The sequence below is a fragment of the Euprymna scolopes genome, chromosome 25 (assembly GCF_053919585.1).
Source record: "Euprymna scolopes isolate OS-2025 chromosome 25, ASM5391958v1, whole genome shotgun sequence".
Taxonomy (NCBI): Eukaryota; Metazoa; Mollusca; class Cephalopoda; order Sepiida; family Sepiolidae; genus Euprymna; species Euprymna scolopes.
The window spans coordinates 23,617,144-23,634,359 of record NC_136506.1 but is presented as its reverse complement, the minus strand read 5'-3'; the positions used below and the strand labels follow the sequence as shown (position 1 = coordinate 23,634,359).

Genomic DNA, 17,216 nt, shown 5'->3' with positions numbered 1-17,216 from the left:
TGGCTCAAGATGTTTCACTCCAATGGCTCAAGATGCTTCACTCCAATGGCTCAAGATGTTTCACTCCAATGGCTCAAGATGCTTCACTCCAATGTCTCAAGATGCGTCTCTCCAATGGCTCAAGATGCTTCACTCCAATGGCTCAATATGCGTCACTCCAATGGCTCAAGATGCTTCACTCCAATGGCTCAAGAGCGGGAGACTTCCATTTGATGAGGAAAGACTCATTATAGCCAGTCAAGATCAGGGCTTACTCACAAATGGATTAAAAAAAATGGCCGGCCTACAAGCAAATGGCCAATGCCGGTTTTGCCACTCAACAATTGAGAGCCCAAGCCACCTAAGTCTGCATGTCCAATCTTATTGGCAGATGACCTTTACACTGCCCGTCACAACAAAGTATGTAAGTACCTCCATTGGAAGATCTGCGGAGAGATGCAACTTGACAGAGCAACGAACATCTGGGAACATGAACCACCACCGATAACATCAAACGGAAAAGTGATCGTGTTCTATGACAAAGACATACAGGCGGGCAGATACATAAAAGACCCCACAATTTTAATGAACCACCGTTCTGCCAGATCAAACATTCCTATTCCTGTGTCTCGATACATCTTCTATCATTATATTTAATCAGTTGTTTAAAATAGTCAACCATATAGGAGCCTATTCGTGACAAGACACACACACACACACACGCACACATACACACACAGACATTCAGCTTTATATTATAATATATATATATATATATATATATATATATATATATATTGATGTGTGTGGGGGTTTGGTATTTGAGACATTTTATTGTTTTAATTGTTAAACGACTTCTTTTCAGAACAGAAGAGACAAATCTTGAAAACTCTAAATATTTTTTAACATTTTTCTCCTAAAATGATTATACCGTATGCCTGTTATGGTATTTTTTTTTTAAACTTTGCACAAGAAAAATGACTATCAAGATTTTATAGTCTACAAAGATTGTTATCTTCCTCTCGAACATGAATCTACATTGGGGTATGTATTACACAAGTTAAGGAAATGATGTTTTTAAATAAACAAATTTGTTTTCTAAAAACACATAAAATGTCGCAGACTTTCCAATAAGGATAATTTAAAACTATTTATACATTTTAAAAGTCATCCATTTTTATACACTGACAAAGAGATGCGTCACTCCAATGGCTCAAGATGCTTCACTCCAATGGCTCAGGATGCTTCACTCCAATGGCTCAAGATGCGTCACTCCAATGGCTCAAGATTCTTCACTCCAATGGCTCAAGATGCTTCACTCCAATGGCTCAAGATGCTTCACTCCAATGGCTCAAGATGCGTCACTCCAATGGCTCAAGATTCTTCACTCCAATGGCTCAAGATGCTTCACTCCAATGGCTCAAGATGCGTCACTCCAATGGCTCAAGATGCGTCACTCCAATGGCTCAAGATGCTTCACTCCAATGGCTCAAGATGTTTCACTCCAATGGCTCAAGATGCTTCACTCCAATGGCTAAAGATGCTTCCCTCCAATGGCTCAAGATGTTTCACTCCAATGGCTCAAGATGTTTCACTCCAATGGCTCAAGATGTTTCACTCCAATGGCTCAAGATGCTTCACTCCAATGGCTCAAGATGTTTCACTCCAATGGCTCAAGATGCTTCACTCCAATGGCTCAAGATGTTTCACTCCAATGGCTCAAGATGCTTCACTCCAATGTCTCAAGATGCGTCTCTCCAATGGCTCAAGATGCTTCACTCCAATGGCTCAATATGCGTCACTCCAATGGCTCAAGATGCTTCACTCCAATGGCTCAAGAGCGGGAGACTTCCATTTGATGAGGAAAGACTCATTATAGCCAGTCAAGATCAGGGCTTACTCACAAATGGATTAAAAAAAATGGCCGGCCTACAAGCAAATGGCCAATGCCGGTTTTGCCACTCAACAATTGAGAGCCCAAGCCACCTAAGTCTGCATGTCCAATCTTATTGGCAGATGACCTTTACACTGCCCGTCACAACAAAGTATGTAAGTACCTCCATTGGAAGATCTGCGGAGAGATGCAACTTGACAGAGCAACGAACATCTGGGAACATGAACCACCACCGATAACATCAAACGGAAAAGTGATCGTGTTCTATGACAAAGACATACAGGCGGGCAGATACATAAAAGACCCCACAATTTTAATGAACCACCGTTCTGCCAGATCAAACATTCCTATTCCTGTGTCTCGATACATCTTCTATCATTATATTTAATCAGTTGTTTAAAATAGTCAACCATATAGGAGCCTATTCGTGACAAGACACACACACACACACACGCACACATACACACACAGACATTCAGCTTTATATTATAATATATATATATATATATATATATATATATATATATATATTGATGTGTGTGGGGGTTTGGTATTTGAGACATTTTATTGTTTTAATTGTTAAACGACTTCTTTTCAGAACAGAAGAGACAAATCTTGAAAACTCTAAATATTTTTTAACATTTTTCTCCTAAAATGATTATACCGTATGCCTGTTATGGTATTTTTTTTTAAACTTTGCACAAGAAAAATGACTATCAAGATTTTATAGTCTACAAAGACTGTTATCTTCCTCTCGAACATGAATCTACATTGGGGTATGTATTACACAAGTTAAGGAAATGATGTTTTTAAATAAACAAATTTGTTTTCTAAAAACACATAAAATGTCGCACACTTTCCAATAAGAATAATTTAAAACTATTTATACATTTTAAAAGTCATCCATTTTTATACACTGACAAAGAGATGCGTCACTCCAATGGCTCAAGATGCTTCACTCCAATGGCTCAGGATGCTTCACTCCAATGGCTCAAGATGAGTCACTCCAATGGCTCAAGATGAGTCACTCCAATAGCTCAAAATGCTTCACTCCAATGGCTCAAGATGTTTCACTCCAATGGCTCAAGATGCTTCACTCCAATGGCTCAAGATGCTTCACTCCAATGGCTCAAGATGTTTCACTCCAATGGCTCAAGATGCTTCACTCCAATGGCTCAAGATGCTTCACTCCAATGGCTCAAGATGTTTCACTCCAATGGCTCAAGATGCTTCACTCCAATGGCTCAAGATGCTTCACTCCAATGGCTCAAGATGTTTCACTCCAATGGATCAAGATGCTTCACTCCAATGGCTCAAGATGCTTCACTCCAATGGCTCAAGATGTTTCACTCCAATGGCTCAAGATGCTTCACTCCAATGGCTCAAGATGTTTCACTCCAATGGCTCAAGATGCTTCACTCCAATGGCTCAAGATGCTTCACTCCAATGGCTCAAGATGTTTCACTCCAATGGCTCAAGATGCTTCACTCCAATGGCTCAAGATGCTTCACTCCAATGGCTCAAGATGTTTCACTCCAATGGCTCAAGATGCTTCACTCCAATGGCTCAAGATGCTTCACTCCAATGGCTCAAGATGTTTCACTCCAATGGCTCAAGATGCTTCACTCCAATGGCTCAAGATGCTTCACTCCAATGGCTCAAGATGTTTCACTCCAATTGCTCAAGATGCTTCACTCCAATGGCTCAAGATGTTTCACTCCAATGGCTCAAGATGCTTCACTCCAATGGCTCAAGATGCTTCACTCCAATGGCTCAAGATGTTTCACTCCAATGGCTCAAGATGCTTCACTCCAATGGCTCAATATGCGTCACTCCAATAGCTCAAGATGCGTCACTCCAATGGCTCAAGATGAGTCACTCCAATGGCTCAAGATTCTTCACTCCAATGGCTCAAGATGCTTCACTCCAATGGCTCAAGATGTTTCACTCCAATGGCTCAAGATGCTTCACTCCAATGGCTCAAGATGCGTCACTCCAATGGCTCAAGATGCTTCACTCCAATGGCTCAAGAGCGGGAGACTTCCATTTGATGAGGAAAGACTCATTATAGCCAGTCAAGATCAGGGCTTACTCACAAATGGATTAAAAAAAAATGGCCGGCCTACAAGCAAATGGCCAATGCCGGTTTTGCCACTCAACAATTGAGAGCCCAAGCCACCTAAGTCTGCATGTCCAATCTTATTGGCAGATGACCTTTACACTGCCCGTCACAACAAAGTATGTAAGTACCTCCATTGGAAGATCTGCGGAGAGATGCAACTTGACAGAGCAACGAACATCTGGGAACATAAACCACCACCGATAACATCAAACGGAAAAGTGATCGTGTTCTATGACAAAGACATACAGGCGGGCAGATACATAAAAGACAAAGCTATCAAACCAGATATTGCAATATGGAACAAGCCCGACAGAACTGCGCTCATTATCAATGTCACAGTCCCAAATGAGTTTGGCTTTAATAGAGTTGAACGGGAAAAGATAACAAAATATCAGGACCTAAAAATGATCTAAAAACGACATGGTCTCTGAAAGAAATAAACATTATACCGGTTGTGATAGGAGCAACTGGTTTAATAAAAAAAGCATCTTCAGAAATACTTAGAAGCAATCCCTGGAAGACCAAGCTGTAACGAGATACAAATAGCAGCCATAAAGGGAACAGCATCTATTCTTAAAAGAGCCCTCGGATATAAATTTAAATCATAACAGAATCGAGTGTTAGCTCCAGGAGGGAGCCTCTTGATATCTTAAAACTTACTGAAGTTAAATAAAAAAAAAAAAATTAATTTATTTAAGAATTTTAAAAATGTGTTTCAATTAAATAAATGTTCACATAATTATCGTTTTATTTTTGTATTATTGTATTAATTTAGTGAATTGGTTTTGTTTCCATCTAAAACTTACCGCCAACTTTGACATTTTAGATAGGGTTTCTTAATTTGTCGTCCTCTATCCTAACAAGAGTTCTTTAAAAATTGTCGAAAATAACCAAAAGTGCACTAGTGCTGTTTTTAGAAACCTAACTGTGATGGCTACTTCAGATAGTCTACTATATAATTGGGCTACAACGTATGTTAACTACCTTGGGTAAAAATATCAGGTTTGAACAAAATAGAAAAAATAAGATCATCATGAAGCCATTTTTTTTTAATTTGGAGCTGGGCTCATTTAATGTAACTAGCCTGAGTGACCGACGTTCCCGGGGGGTTTTTGAGCTGTATGTTGAGCAATAAAAATGGTAGTAGGCAGGCAGGCTCGAACCCGTATCGCGAAGGAGGAAAAGAAATCGAAAAAAAAACATGGCGTCTTAGCTGTTGCGTCCATCGCCAAACTGGAAGTGGCGAACGTGTAAATTAAGGCAAGTCAATCGAAATGAGGTAATGAATTTCGAAAATATCGACAAAAAAGCGACTCCTCCTTGTAGAAAAGTGCCCAGTTGAGGGTGAAGGAATTAATGTTTTTAGCCAATTTTTCAATATTTGTCGTCGGGGGGCCGATCTTCAAAACGATTCCGATTTCGTGAAAATCTGTCGCCGCTGTCGAAAGTTTTAGGCAAACACAAAAACATATATACATGCATACATATATATATACATACATACATTTAAACAGACAGTTGAGATTTATATAATAGATAATAAAAATCTTCATATTACTTGGAATTTTTGGACTACTGTTCTTATCTTCAATGTAAGTTTCATAACATTTCGGTCGATGTAACCTCCGACTTTCTTCAAGTTCATCTTGTCGAACTCGTAACTTGTATTTTGAGTGCCTCCTGCTTGAGAGTTGAATATTCAGCTACCGAAACAGCGTAACTTGACATATAACATAGTACTTTATCTTCTACGCCACAATTCTTTGAGGACATTCATAATACGATTGTAAATTACTTAGGCTTTCAACCCATCCATAGTTGACGGAAGGAGAACAGGCTATACTGTTGATTAAATAATGGGTTCCGTTCGAAATTCCATGCAGATTATTGTCGACGTCGACAAGAGGAGTCCCGAGTTTAACAAGATACACATGAAAATATCAAACGTTACATCGACGATAACATTGTGAAAATAACATTTAAGATCAGAACATTAGTTCGAAGAATCCAAATATTAAGTATAATCAATTCTCATCTAAAAAAATCCAGAAACAAATCAATATCCTAATAATAATAGGTTAAAGTAGTTTGCTTGGAGCATTGCTTTATGTGTATATAAGAAGAAATTTAAATTTAGAGGAGGTAAAAGAAAGGTGTGACGACAGGCCTGGTGAACTAAGTGCAAAAGATATCCAGATAATTGCACTCAAGGGAACAACAAGGATACTAAAAAGAGCTCTCGGTTGGTTTCAATAAAAAACAAAGCAATGTTGGTAGCCGGTTTGGCTGCCCAATACCAAGCGTTACCATCTTCAAAGGAAGATTTTTTTTTAAGTGGGACAAGCAATGACCTTTCATTTTTATGTGTATACGTTTAATCATACACATATACATATACATACGCGTTTCCTAATTTATTTTCATTGCCTACGTACCTGCTCCATTTACAATAAACCTACCATGCCTGTTTTAAAGCCGAATATACGCCTGATGAAAGGAAAACATTCCGAAATATAGCATCACGAGCACATCACTTGACCGCCTTACGCAAGTAAGAACCTCTTACATGTAAAATTTTGTAATAAAAAGGCGTATGTATACGTTTATGTATATGGGTAGACATGTAAACATGTATTGGATCAATAAAAGTGAAACTGCACAGCTGGTTCCACCAGTATATCCTACGTTATGTTAATTTGAGTCTATCCGTTACAGCTAGATAGAGACGTTGAATCTCTACGGCTCCAGGTGAGAATTGTCTGAAAATAGCGGTTTCAATCCTACCCAAAGCCGGCCAGAGACTTACTTGGCCAAAACGTGTTGCGACGACAACTATGGAATGCAGTAATTGCTGAGAATGTAGTTAGGAGATTCGGAGTTCCTATCCCGTCGCAGTTTATACTTGACGAAGGCCAGAGGAATAGTTAGTCAAAACGTCGTGAAACAACAACTAAGGAAAAGATGAGGATAATAGTCCGCCATAAATAAAATTAATAAATAATACTTAGCGCAATAACGAATTCTAATAAATAATATATATAACTGATTAATAATTTTTATTTATTTTTGGATAATTGGTTTCATTTAATTATCACGCTCAGTATGCATATTTTCTACATTGTGTATAAATATGAAACATTCAGGATAAAACGGTTCCAGCAAACTCATATATATATATATATATATATATATATATATATATATATATATATATATATATGTGTGTGTGTGTGTGTGTGTGTGTGTGTGTATATATATATGTGTGTGTACATATATGCATATATATATGTATATATATGTAAATATATATATATATATATATATGAGTGACCTTGGCTCTGTGTGTGATAATATTCTCTAACGGACTCTCTTCTGAATGTTTAGACTTCAAACATGAAACTTGATATGTAAGGTATTTGGACATGTGAAACATTTAAAATTTGTTTTTTATCAGCTAAAATATTTGCTAGAGCGGTCAAAAAAACAAAAAAAACATTGACTTTTACATTTCCATTTTTCTGCATATGTCTCGGTTAACTTTTATAATTTAAAGAACGTATTTCGTTGTAGCTTTTGTTTACGTATAGGTCATATGCTAATGAACAAAGGTGGGCATTTTATGTTTTAGTTTTAATTCTAGCCGATGGCACCAACTCATTTTTGTTTAATTTTTGAAATCGCTACAATATTATGGGTACAATATAATAATATATAGAGTATTGACACTACACTAACAAATACGAAATCTTTGTGGATTAAAATATCATACCTAAATATATTTTGTGACCGGGCGACGACGGGCGGCTTGCTAGTTTACAATGTAACTAGTAGAGATAAAAATCATTGCATATTTTAGATTCCAGCTAGATTTGACAACTGGGCGTGAGTTAGACTCATAACTTTTTGAGCGGTCGTCGTAGATTTCAAGTTTAACCTAATGTATTTTTTTCGACAGGATTAATACGTCAACGAACTACCTAGTCTCGTTTACATTATGTAGTGCACGTAAGCACTCCGAGATCTAATTAGGATATATCACGTGGCTTCTGAAGCAGATAGAACAAAAACGCTGTTCGTTAAACTCTGCTGAAATAACGTTAACAAATAAAAATGAAACAGAAAATCTCATTTGCAAGATCATAAATCATACAAGGATGCTGGGAATTTGACAGATGGCGTCGCGATGCAATAATCCAACTTTAAACATGCCAATAAATAACAAATTACAACAATATAACAACGCCAAGCGGCAGACGATTACATACGAATCGTGGACAAACAAAAAATCGATCCGCTCATTTTTTTTTTTTTTTTTTTTTTACATAATAGAAACATTAATTACCATCTGATCTTTGTTGGAAATGTAGACAAAATAAAAAGAATGAATTCTTAGTATCTATTTCTTGCATACGTAATCACTTTCTGAATAAAAAACGTTTCAGATGTTTTCAACAAGGGTATCGGAAGAAAAATATTTGTCGCACTTTTGTTTTTTTAATCGAAAAATCGAATAATACTTTATAGAGAAAAATCTCATATTCATGTAATTAACGCTGTATAGAACCAGAAATAATTTTATAAAAAAATACATCTTAAGGTTTTATTTTTATATAGAGCACTGCCGGGAGATGCCAAGTAATCTGAACGATTATCCTTATGATCGTTTTTAATGTCTAGAAAATATGTATCAAGAAAAAAGATATTTTTAGAATAAAAATATTATGGCAGAAATATATCAAAAATGTTAACGTAGGAAGGTGTGAAAAAAATAAGAATGTTAGAACATAAACAATGGAGACGATGTTACGTGAGTTAATGATATAATGAGATAGATTTTGAGAGACGTACAGTTTAGCTTAGAGTTTGGAGTCTGACGGGAAAAGGTGAACAAGTTAACACGAAAGATATCGTCTCCGCGTTTGGGAAGCTTGGAGAAACTCGACTTTAGAATAATGTAGAAAATTCCAACGTCTTGCAACTCCGATGAAAAATCAAGAATAAAGTTATATGAAATATATTACTTAATATGTTTGGCTTCCTTCGGAGCGAGATGAACTTGAATGATGAGAAGAGATGTAGACAAGGGAGAGATGCGCTACACAGACTGAATGTTAATGAAATTTTTTGTGAAATATCCATACATACATACAACAATAGAAGAACATGTAAACCACTAGACGTCACACATAACGTAAAAAAGACATAAGTCATATAGAATCCGTTTATATTTCGCCCGATCATACAACATTATATTCTGTTTCAATTCCTGTTGAATTTCCAAAGTTCCATAACTGAAAATAAATATTAATACTTAAATGGTGTTTTCATTAAATTACTTCTTGTCCTATAAACACAGACACATATATAATTATTTACGATAATAATTATTAAACAATAATGATTATTAAATACTTACAGACACTAGTGTTTCATCCTTTCGGGAATCATCAGTGCGGGGTGCACGATTAACACCAATGGATAGATTCGAACCCTGCGACAGAAGCTATCACTGGCTTCATTAACAAGGACCTAATTCATTCGGCTATCATAAATCGCAAGAAATATTGTTAAATTTTTTAAATATTTATTTTTTACCGCGTTTTTTAACGTCTGTCAGAGAGATCTGTGCATAAGAGCTAAATTGACCGACTTTAATTCAACTGAAAGTGATCAACAATAAGAAACGAGTTTCTTAAAGGGGCTGACATACTTATTTACTATAATAATTATTAAATTAGAGAAATATGTATATTTAAATTAGTGGGGTCACCAACAATTGTTCTGTTGTTTATATTTATTTTATTGTTTCATATTTTCATTTTTCATTTTCTTTGGTCATTATGATTTTTTAGATAGTTTCAGCGCATTTTAGACGTTCTCTAAATCTTGTTCTTCAGAAAGTTTATAACATATTCAAAATTTAAAATATTTGAAATGCTTAAAACGTTGGCGTTTTGATTGACCATTTTGGTGATACGAGATGTTTCCAAGAGGTTGAAAGATTTATAAATGTTTCTAAAGGTTTTTATGTGTGTATTTTTCCCCTTCCTTTGTTTATTGGGGGGGGGGCAGTACATGGTTAGCTCTTTACCTTATTTCCTTTTTTTCTATTCTTTATTTATTTTTTTCTTACTTGCGTGGAGGTATGGGGTGCATTGGTATTTGGTCATATAAGTGTGTCTGTCTCCGTGTGTTCGTGTGTGTGTGTGTGTGTGTGTGTGTGTGTGTGTGTGTGTGTGTGTGTGTGTGTGTGTGTGTGTGTGTGTTTATGTGTGTATTTCCTAGCATTCGTTTGTGGAACGCGTGTTCTGTCTCACAGTTTGAGGGGGATTTGTCCAGAATTCATTTCTTGGTTATCATTCAATTTTAGATTTTGATTCATTTCTACCGAGGTTTTTGTTTTAGTCTTAGTCTGCTTTTATAATAATTATTATAATTACTTTTGTTGATATAAATGGGCGATATTTATGAATAAACATAGGGCATTTCTTAGTGTTTCTGATTATTTTTCTCTCCACGTTGGCAGGGTTTGTAGTATTGGAAAATCCTGTTCCTCAAAAGGGGGCACTTGGGATAGGCATAAGAATAATAATAATAATTCTCTCAGTCACGAAGGATTTCTTATCCATTGACTGAGTGTAGAAGATGTAACTGTAGTATTAGGACAGATACTACACTATGATTCTAGGTATTTCTTAGTATTGTTGGTCTCGTAATAAAGTTAGGTTGATATTGTCCTATGTTTTACATTAGAGATGTGAGAATTTTGTGCCTGTGTGTGTGGCCGTACGTGTATGCGCGCGTGTGTGTGTGTGTGTGTGTGTGTGTGTGTGTGTTTTCATGTGCCAGTTCTGATTTATGTGAGGAGATTTATACGTTTATACGTATGTGTGTGCGAGTGTGTTTTGCATTTCGTTTGTTTGTGTGCAAATATTAAGCTCTGTTCAATTCGGGAGTGAATCTTGTTATGAATTTTATTTCCTGTGTAAGTAAAAGTAATTGTCTTTTTGGAAGATTGGCACTATTTTTAAGTTATTTCCATTGCATGTATGTACGTGTTTTGAAACATAGCGGTGTCTATTTTCTGCAATTTTTATGTTGCTCTTATGTAAGGCCACTCTATTATGTTTTTGTTTTGTTTTGTTTTTTGGTGTGGCCTATGTAGGATTTGTTGCATACTGTGGACCTTAGTGCATACACTATATTTCTGGAGGTGCAGTTTAGGTCTTTTTTTTTCATTCTGAATGTCTCTGTTGGGTTTTGGAATGTATATGTGTTTCCTTCTATTATTATGTCACAAATTCCACATCGCTATTTGTTGCATTTTAAACTCCTTTTGTAGTGTGTTGATTGGGTTTAGAGGAAGTAAGGATTTGTTTTAAGTTTTTGCGTTGCTTTTCTTATTTTTGTTGTTTTAAGTATGTTGTTCATTTTACCGTTATTACTGACAAAAATAAGGCATTTGTTATCTCTGTGTGTAGAGACGTATGCTAGATGTGTTCTTTGCTGTGATTTTGGGGATTTCTTAGTTGGTCTACTGTATTTTTTTCTGCTAGTTCGATACCTTTTCGTACTAGTAGTGGTGGGTATCCTTTTTCCGCAGGGTTATTTGTAGTTTATTTAGTCGGGTCGAACTAAGGAATCTGTCTGTTATTATGGTGCAGACTTTGCGTGACAGGGAGAAGGGTATGGATTTTAGACAGTTTTTGGGGTGGTGACAATTTATGCCATATGACGCTAAGCCTTGCGTCATGTCCAAACTACGAGCTAGTCATCTATGACCTCATGGTTTATTAGGAAAACCAAATTTCAATTCGAGGGGCGTCTCTGCTCTAGTTGATACTACACGTGGTCGATAAAATTCTCGGCAATCTGCCAACACAACACAAATCGAGATCTTTTGTCTTATTAACAATTACGAATCATCGTCCCTTGTTTTACAAACAAACTCTTTTTCCGCAGGTTGCACCACAAAACTTCAACATAGCAGGTCTTACTCTTTCTGTCATCATTGACATTCAATCACACCATTAATTCTAATACAGAATTCACAATTTCTCTTAAAAGAAACATCATCAAAAACACAATAAAACATGTTTTACAAAAAAAAAAACATTTTAGGAATCACTTAATTACAATTTCTTCCCAAAACGTCATTTCGCCAAGCACCACTGTTTTACAAAAAGAAGTTCCGTGTCGCATATATACGTGTCACCAGGCACACCGCAACAGTAGTCGCTTGCAGGCAGCGACACCTTTCTGTTTCTATTTTTCATAAGCTTTTGGACGGTGATTTCTTACTTCTTTTTTTTTTCGCTCCTTCTTTTTCAATTTAAACGCATAATCAAAGATTACTCTTATAACAACAACAAAAAGTACTAATCATCCCGAACAAAAAACAATCATAAAACAAGTTTCTTTCTTACTTTTAAACAACATCAAACGACAACATTTTCTCTCTCTTTAAATCTACAAAAGAAAACAAACCACCATTTTATCAACACGTTAAACTTTTCGATAGCACGTGGCTTTTTTAAATTTCTTTCTTAGCTCTTTTGTGTGTATGTATCTCTTTTTCATTATAGATTTCTTTTGTCTATTTTTTCTTCTTTACGTCTAGTTTAAAATTAACCTCCTATTTTTTCCGTTTAGTCTATAATTTTTGTTTTATCTTTTTTTCGTGTAACTAGGCTTTCTTTCTAAATCTGCGACTTGATTGCAGAGAAGGTCACGGCGACTAAATGTTGTAAAATGCGTGTATTATCTAACCGTGCGTTTCTAACTGCTTATTAAACGGACTAGTGTCTTCGTCCCTAAAACGTGTTAACGGCTCGTGACTCATCTAGTGCTTATAAGCGTGCGTGTTACATATAATTCACAGTACATTTATAACGACATATCTGTTGCTGCGTGGCCTTCTGTTTTTTGGCCGTTGCTTGAGAAAGTCACCAACGTCTTGCGGAGCTGGGTTCTGCTATAACAAACCGCGTGCAAGACAGAAACAAGACGATGTATGTTTTTATATATTGGTTTATTACACTCTCAGGCATTGCGTCTTCTGCATGGAGTGAAATCAACGATCTCATATTTATGGAATTTGAAGACGGTCGCCCCCTTATGGGATAACCTGTTTAACCTATCTTGCTTGCTCGGCGTCTCAAATTCAACTCACTAAACTTAGCTAAGCTTATTCAAACCGGAACCCTTGAAACATCACACCGGTTTTATGTTCGGATTATTCCGGTGTAAACTAATCGGTCACAGAGTTTTATACATGTCACCACATGATCCTTTAACCCTTTCTGCGCCTACATGCTCGCTCAACTTCCACGATTCAGTCTCTGTTATTTACTCCGCTAGACAGATAGATAATTAGATAAGCGATAGATAAATAGATAAATAGATAACTTAATAATGTTTTCTATCCAACGTTGCCTGTCGTTGCCCGGCGTTAACATAACAATATTGACGGTGTGAGACTCTAAGAAAAAACCCTTGTGATGGATGTGCGTCAGAATCGGAGCTGCGTCACTGAATTCCTCTGGGGAGAAAACGATTGAACCGATCGACATTCACCAGTGCTTGTTGAACATTTATGAAACCAATGTCATTAATGGCAGCACAGTTAGTATGTGAGTTCGCGAATTTCAAAGTTGCGGCATACATGTTAGTGATAACGTGTTCTCCAGATATTAACGACCGAGGCATAAAAAGCGGCTAGCAAGACGGTATGGAGAAATGGTGCTAAATATAACTACATAGAAAAAGATATTCCACAGCACAAAAGGTCGCTTGTAAATCGTACTACTCTCGTCTTCGTAGCTCTTCAAGCTTTTAAGTTTTAGGTTAAAAAAGGAGTCTTACTTTTGGAACAACCCTTGTATATATATATATATATATATATATATATATATATATATATATATATACTTCATTTACACACATAAAATTAATATACGAAAGTATAAATTTATGCGTAAACTTATGCGTAACCGTAATAAGTTTATGCATAAACTTATGTACATAAGCCTGGAGAGTCCTAGATAGGATGAAACGCGGAATATTCATTGTAGCTTAATCGCCATATATATTTTATAAATTACTATATATATATATATATATATATATATATATATATATATATATATATATAAAATAAAAATTACAATTAAATTTACCAAAATGATCCGATGGTAAAATTAAAGTATATTATAAATATTAAAGAATTAATATTTATAAAGTTATCTCAGCCAGATGTAAAAGCTCGATAAAACTAAATAGGAGATAGAGCTTATAATACGAGCAAACAGTTAATAAAACATGTTAAAAAAAACTTTGAAATGAGTTAAAAACATATTTAATCTGAAAAGGAAGCACTAGATAAGTGGATAGTCCTTAATCCGCGGAGTTTCGAAGAAATACTTCCCTTCTCATCAGAGGGTAGGAATTAGCAAAATGCAGGATCGGATTTTGCATGCAAACGTATTTGATGAAACAACAAGTAAATCAAAGATCTTACTTGATAACGAAAAAGTGAAGCAGAGGGAATATGGTGAAAAAAAGGTGATTACACGTGAATGGATAGTCTGGTGGAAGATAAATAATCCAGTGACGGTAAAATCCAAATATATAACTTCAAGAAAGTTAATTAACTTTCTTGAAGTTATATATTTGGATTTTTACCGTCACTTAAATATCTCATTTCAAAGTGTTTTTTAACATGTTTTATTAACTGTTTGCTCGTATATATATATATATATATATATATATATATATATATATATATATATATATATATATATACACTTGCCTACAAGTTTCGATTCTAGCCTTTTCTTAATATCATTTTCACTTATCTAGTCTGACTTCTTACATACACGAGAAGGGGGCAGCCCTTTCATGTAACACAGGGTCTTTTTCTAGATTTCTTAACTATAGTGTGATTACACCCTCCGTAACGTGCTAAGACAAACATAGACATGGCATATTCTTTCCGATTCCCGAATACTAAATTATAACGGCTCCTTAGCAATCTTCCATCCTTTCTAATTCGGTGAAACCGGAAATTCTCACATTCAAGAATGAAACTAATTCATTGATAAGCGAACGCTTCTAAAAGTTTTTAAAAATGGCGTCCCTCTCCACATGAGGCACTAGCGATAAAAAACCCGGAATACAAACATTTTTACAACTCATAAACAGAAACTTAAATACTGATAACATTAATTACTGGAACTAACGTGCACAAGTGCACAACTTTATATGCATAACCTATTTCCCGTCTTTGTTGTAACGTTCGGAAGACTCCCAAATATGTAAACATTTAATTACAATTTTATCCTCTGACGCTAAACGGGCGGTCCCAAATTTAAATTGCTAACGTGCCTTTGATTCTAACTGCCTACACGTGCGCATTATTTCTTCCTGTTAGAATTGTCTTTATTTTTCCAAATTCTTTGTTTATTGGTATTTGTCACTTCGATTAAAAATCAAAAATGTTTGTTATACATTTATTTTTTATTGTAAGACCAAAGTTGATCATCAGGAAAATTAAAAAATTAAAAAAAAAGAAAACTTAAGCACCTTGATTTCAACATTTTTACAATGCTTTCTTATATTTCTGTCTGGCCCCCTCTTTCTCTCTCTCTCTCTCTCTTTCTCTCTCTCTCTCTCTCTTTGACTTTCATTGTTTCTGTAGGCTGCGGTGATGTTTGATCATATAAATATATATATATATGTGTGTGTGTGTGTGTGTGTGTGTGTGTGTGTGTGTGTGTGTGTGTGTGTGTGTGTGTGTGTGTGTGTGTTATGCATATATTTTTTTTTTCAAATGAACTTACATTTTGATTTCCTTTCTATGTCTTTTTAGTCACAATGAAAACTCGACGCACCGTGTGGACATTTTCACGCTCTGAACTGCCAGCAACTGAGACCGAACCTTCACTACGACGATCAAAGTCCACCATTACTGAAGGTGAAAGATCGTGTGACGGCGAATATGACAACCCGTGCTTTGAGACTTCGAGTTGCCATTCATTTGGTAGAGACACCGAACCATTGACGAAAGAGAGCCCGAAACCGAAGCGCATCCGAATTGTGAATCCGTCATTGTGGCAGTTTCCTGAACAGATACCGAGCCAGAGGCAAGACGTGGAAGATGACAAAAACGAAGAAGACAGACTCACTGAGTCGCCATCATACAACTCCAGTGATGCAGAATCAAACTTTAGCAAAACGTCAATAGAGTTATCTAGCGATGACACGGAAGATGACGATGATGAAGATGATGATCTCGCTGCGGATGAGGTTCTTGTTATCGAAGAGAGCGTTATGTAATTCAACTGGTTTTTCGTTGGGAGATGGGGTAGGCGTAGTGTATTATTGACGTCCGGTTACTTGTCTCTTAAAACCGTCCGACTATTGCTGTCTTTTCATCGCTTTCGAGAAAGGGGAACAACTGAGACTTATATTCGCTTGTCGTGACGCGTTTTGCGATGCGGAAAGATAGCAAAAAAATCAATACAATAACCTGTTAATGGCAACGCTGGCGCAAAAAGGAGACTACGACGAAGAGGCGGAAGATAAAAAGATTTAAGTACCTCTTACCGGCGCCTGTATGGCGAAAGTAAAACCTGAAGTTGCCGTTTTTAGATATTGAAGGGAAAACTGAGTACAACTTTTCTTGGCAACATAACAAAAAGAGAGACAACAAAATAAAGTTATTTTTTCCGCATAACTAAAAGGTTTTATTCGCAAGAATGGAATCTAGTTGTTTGAGATGAGAATTGATAATTTGGATTATGTAGATGATTGCGAACTACTGTACTAATCTTTAGTGTTATTCACTCAAGGTTTCAGCCGATGTAACATTCAACTTTTCAAGTGTATCTTGTCGAACTCGGGAATCTGAATGGACGGCTGAGCCCATATGCATACGACTCGCTTGTCCACAAAGATAAAGTACCAAGTAAAATTCAGCTGTAAGTGACACTCTACTGGGGGTTGGAGGTTTAATAATCAGGGAGATTGATACGAAAAATACAATTGCGAATTACTTAAGACTATAAACTGATCATAGCTGACGAAATGAGAGCATGCTACTTGTGTGGACTGATAAAGATTCCTTTCGAAATTCCGTGCATATTCCTGTATTCGACAAAAATATTTACTAGCTCTTGCAAGATATGCCGGAGAAAGTCAGAGATTACATTGGCCGAAACG

At 36.1% G+C, this 17,216-nt stretch overlaps 1 protein-coding gene across 1 annotated transcript in view; it reads left to right on the top strand.

The window, feature by feature from the left end:
- Window positions 1-16,695, top strand: part of LOC145247290 (neuropeptide SIFamide receptor-like) — a 199,112-nt gene extending 182,417 nt beyond the window's left edge. The window contains exon 4 of the mRNA XM_080108910.1: window positions 15,865-16,695. Coding sequence (XP_079965036.1) covers window positions 15,865-16,331 — 467 coding nt within the window. The 3' untranslated portion in view covers window positions 16,332-16,695. The remainder of the gene's footprint in view (window positions 1-15,864) is intronic.
- Window positions 16,696-17,216: the final 521 nt, after the last annotated feature.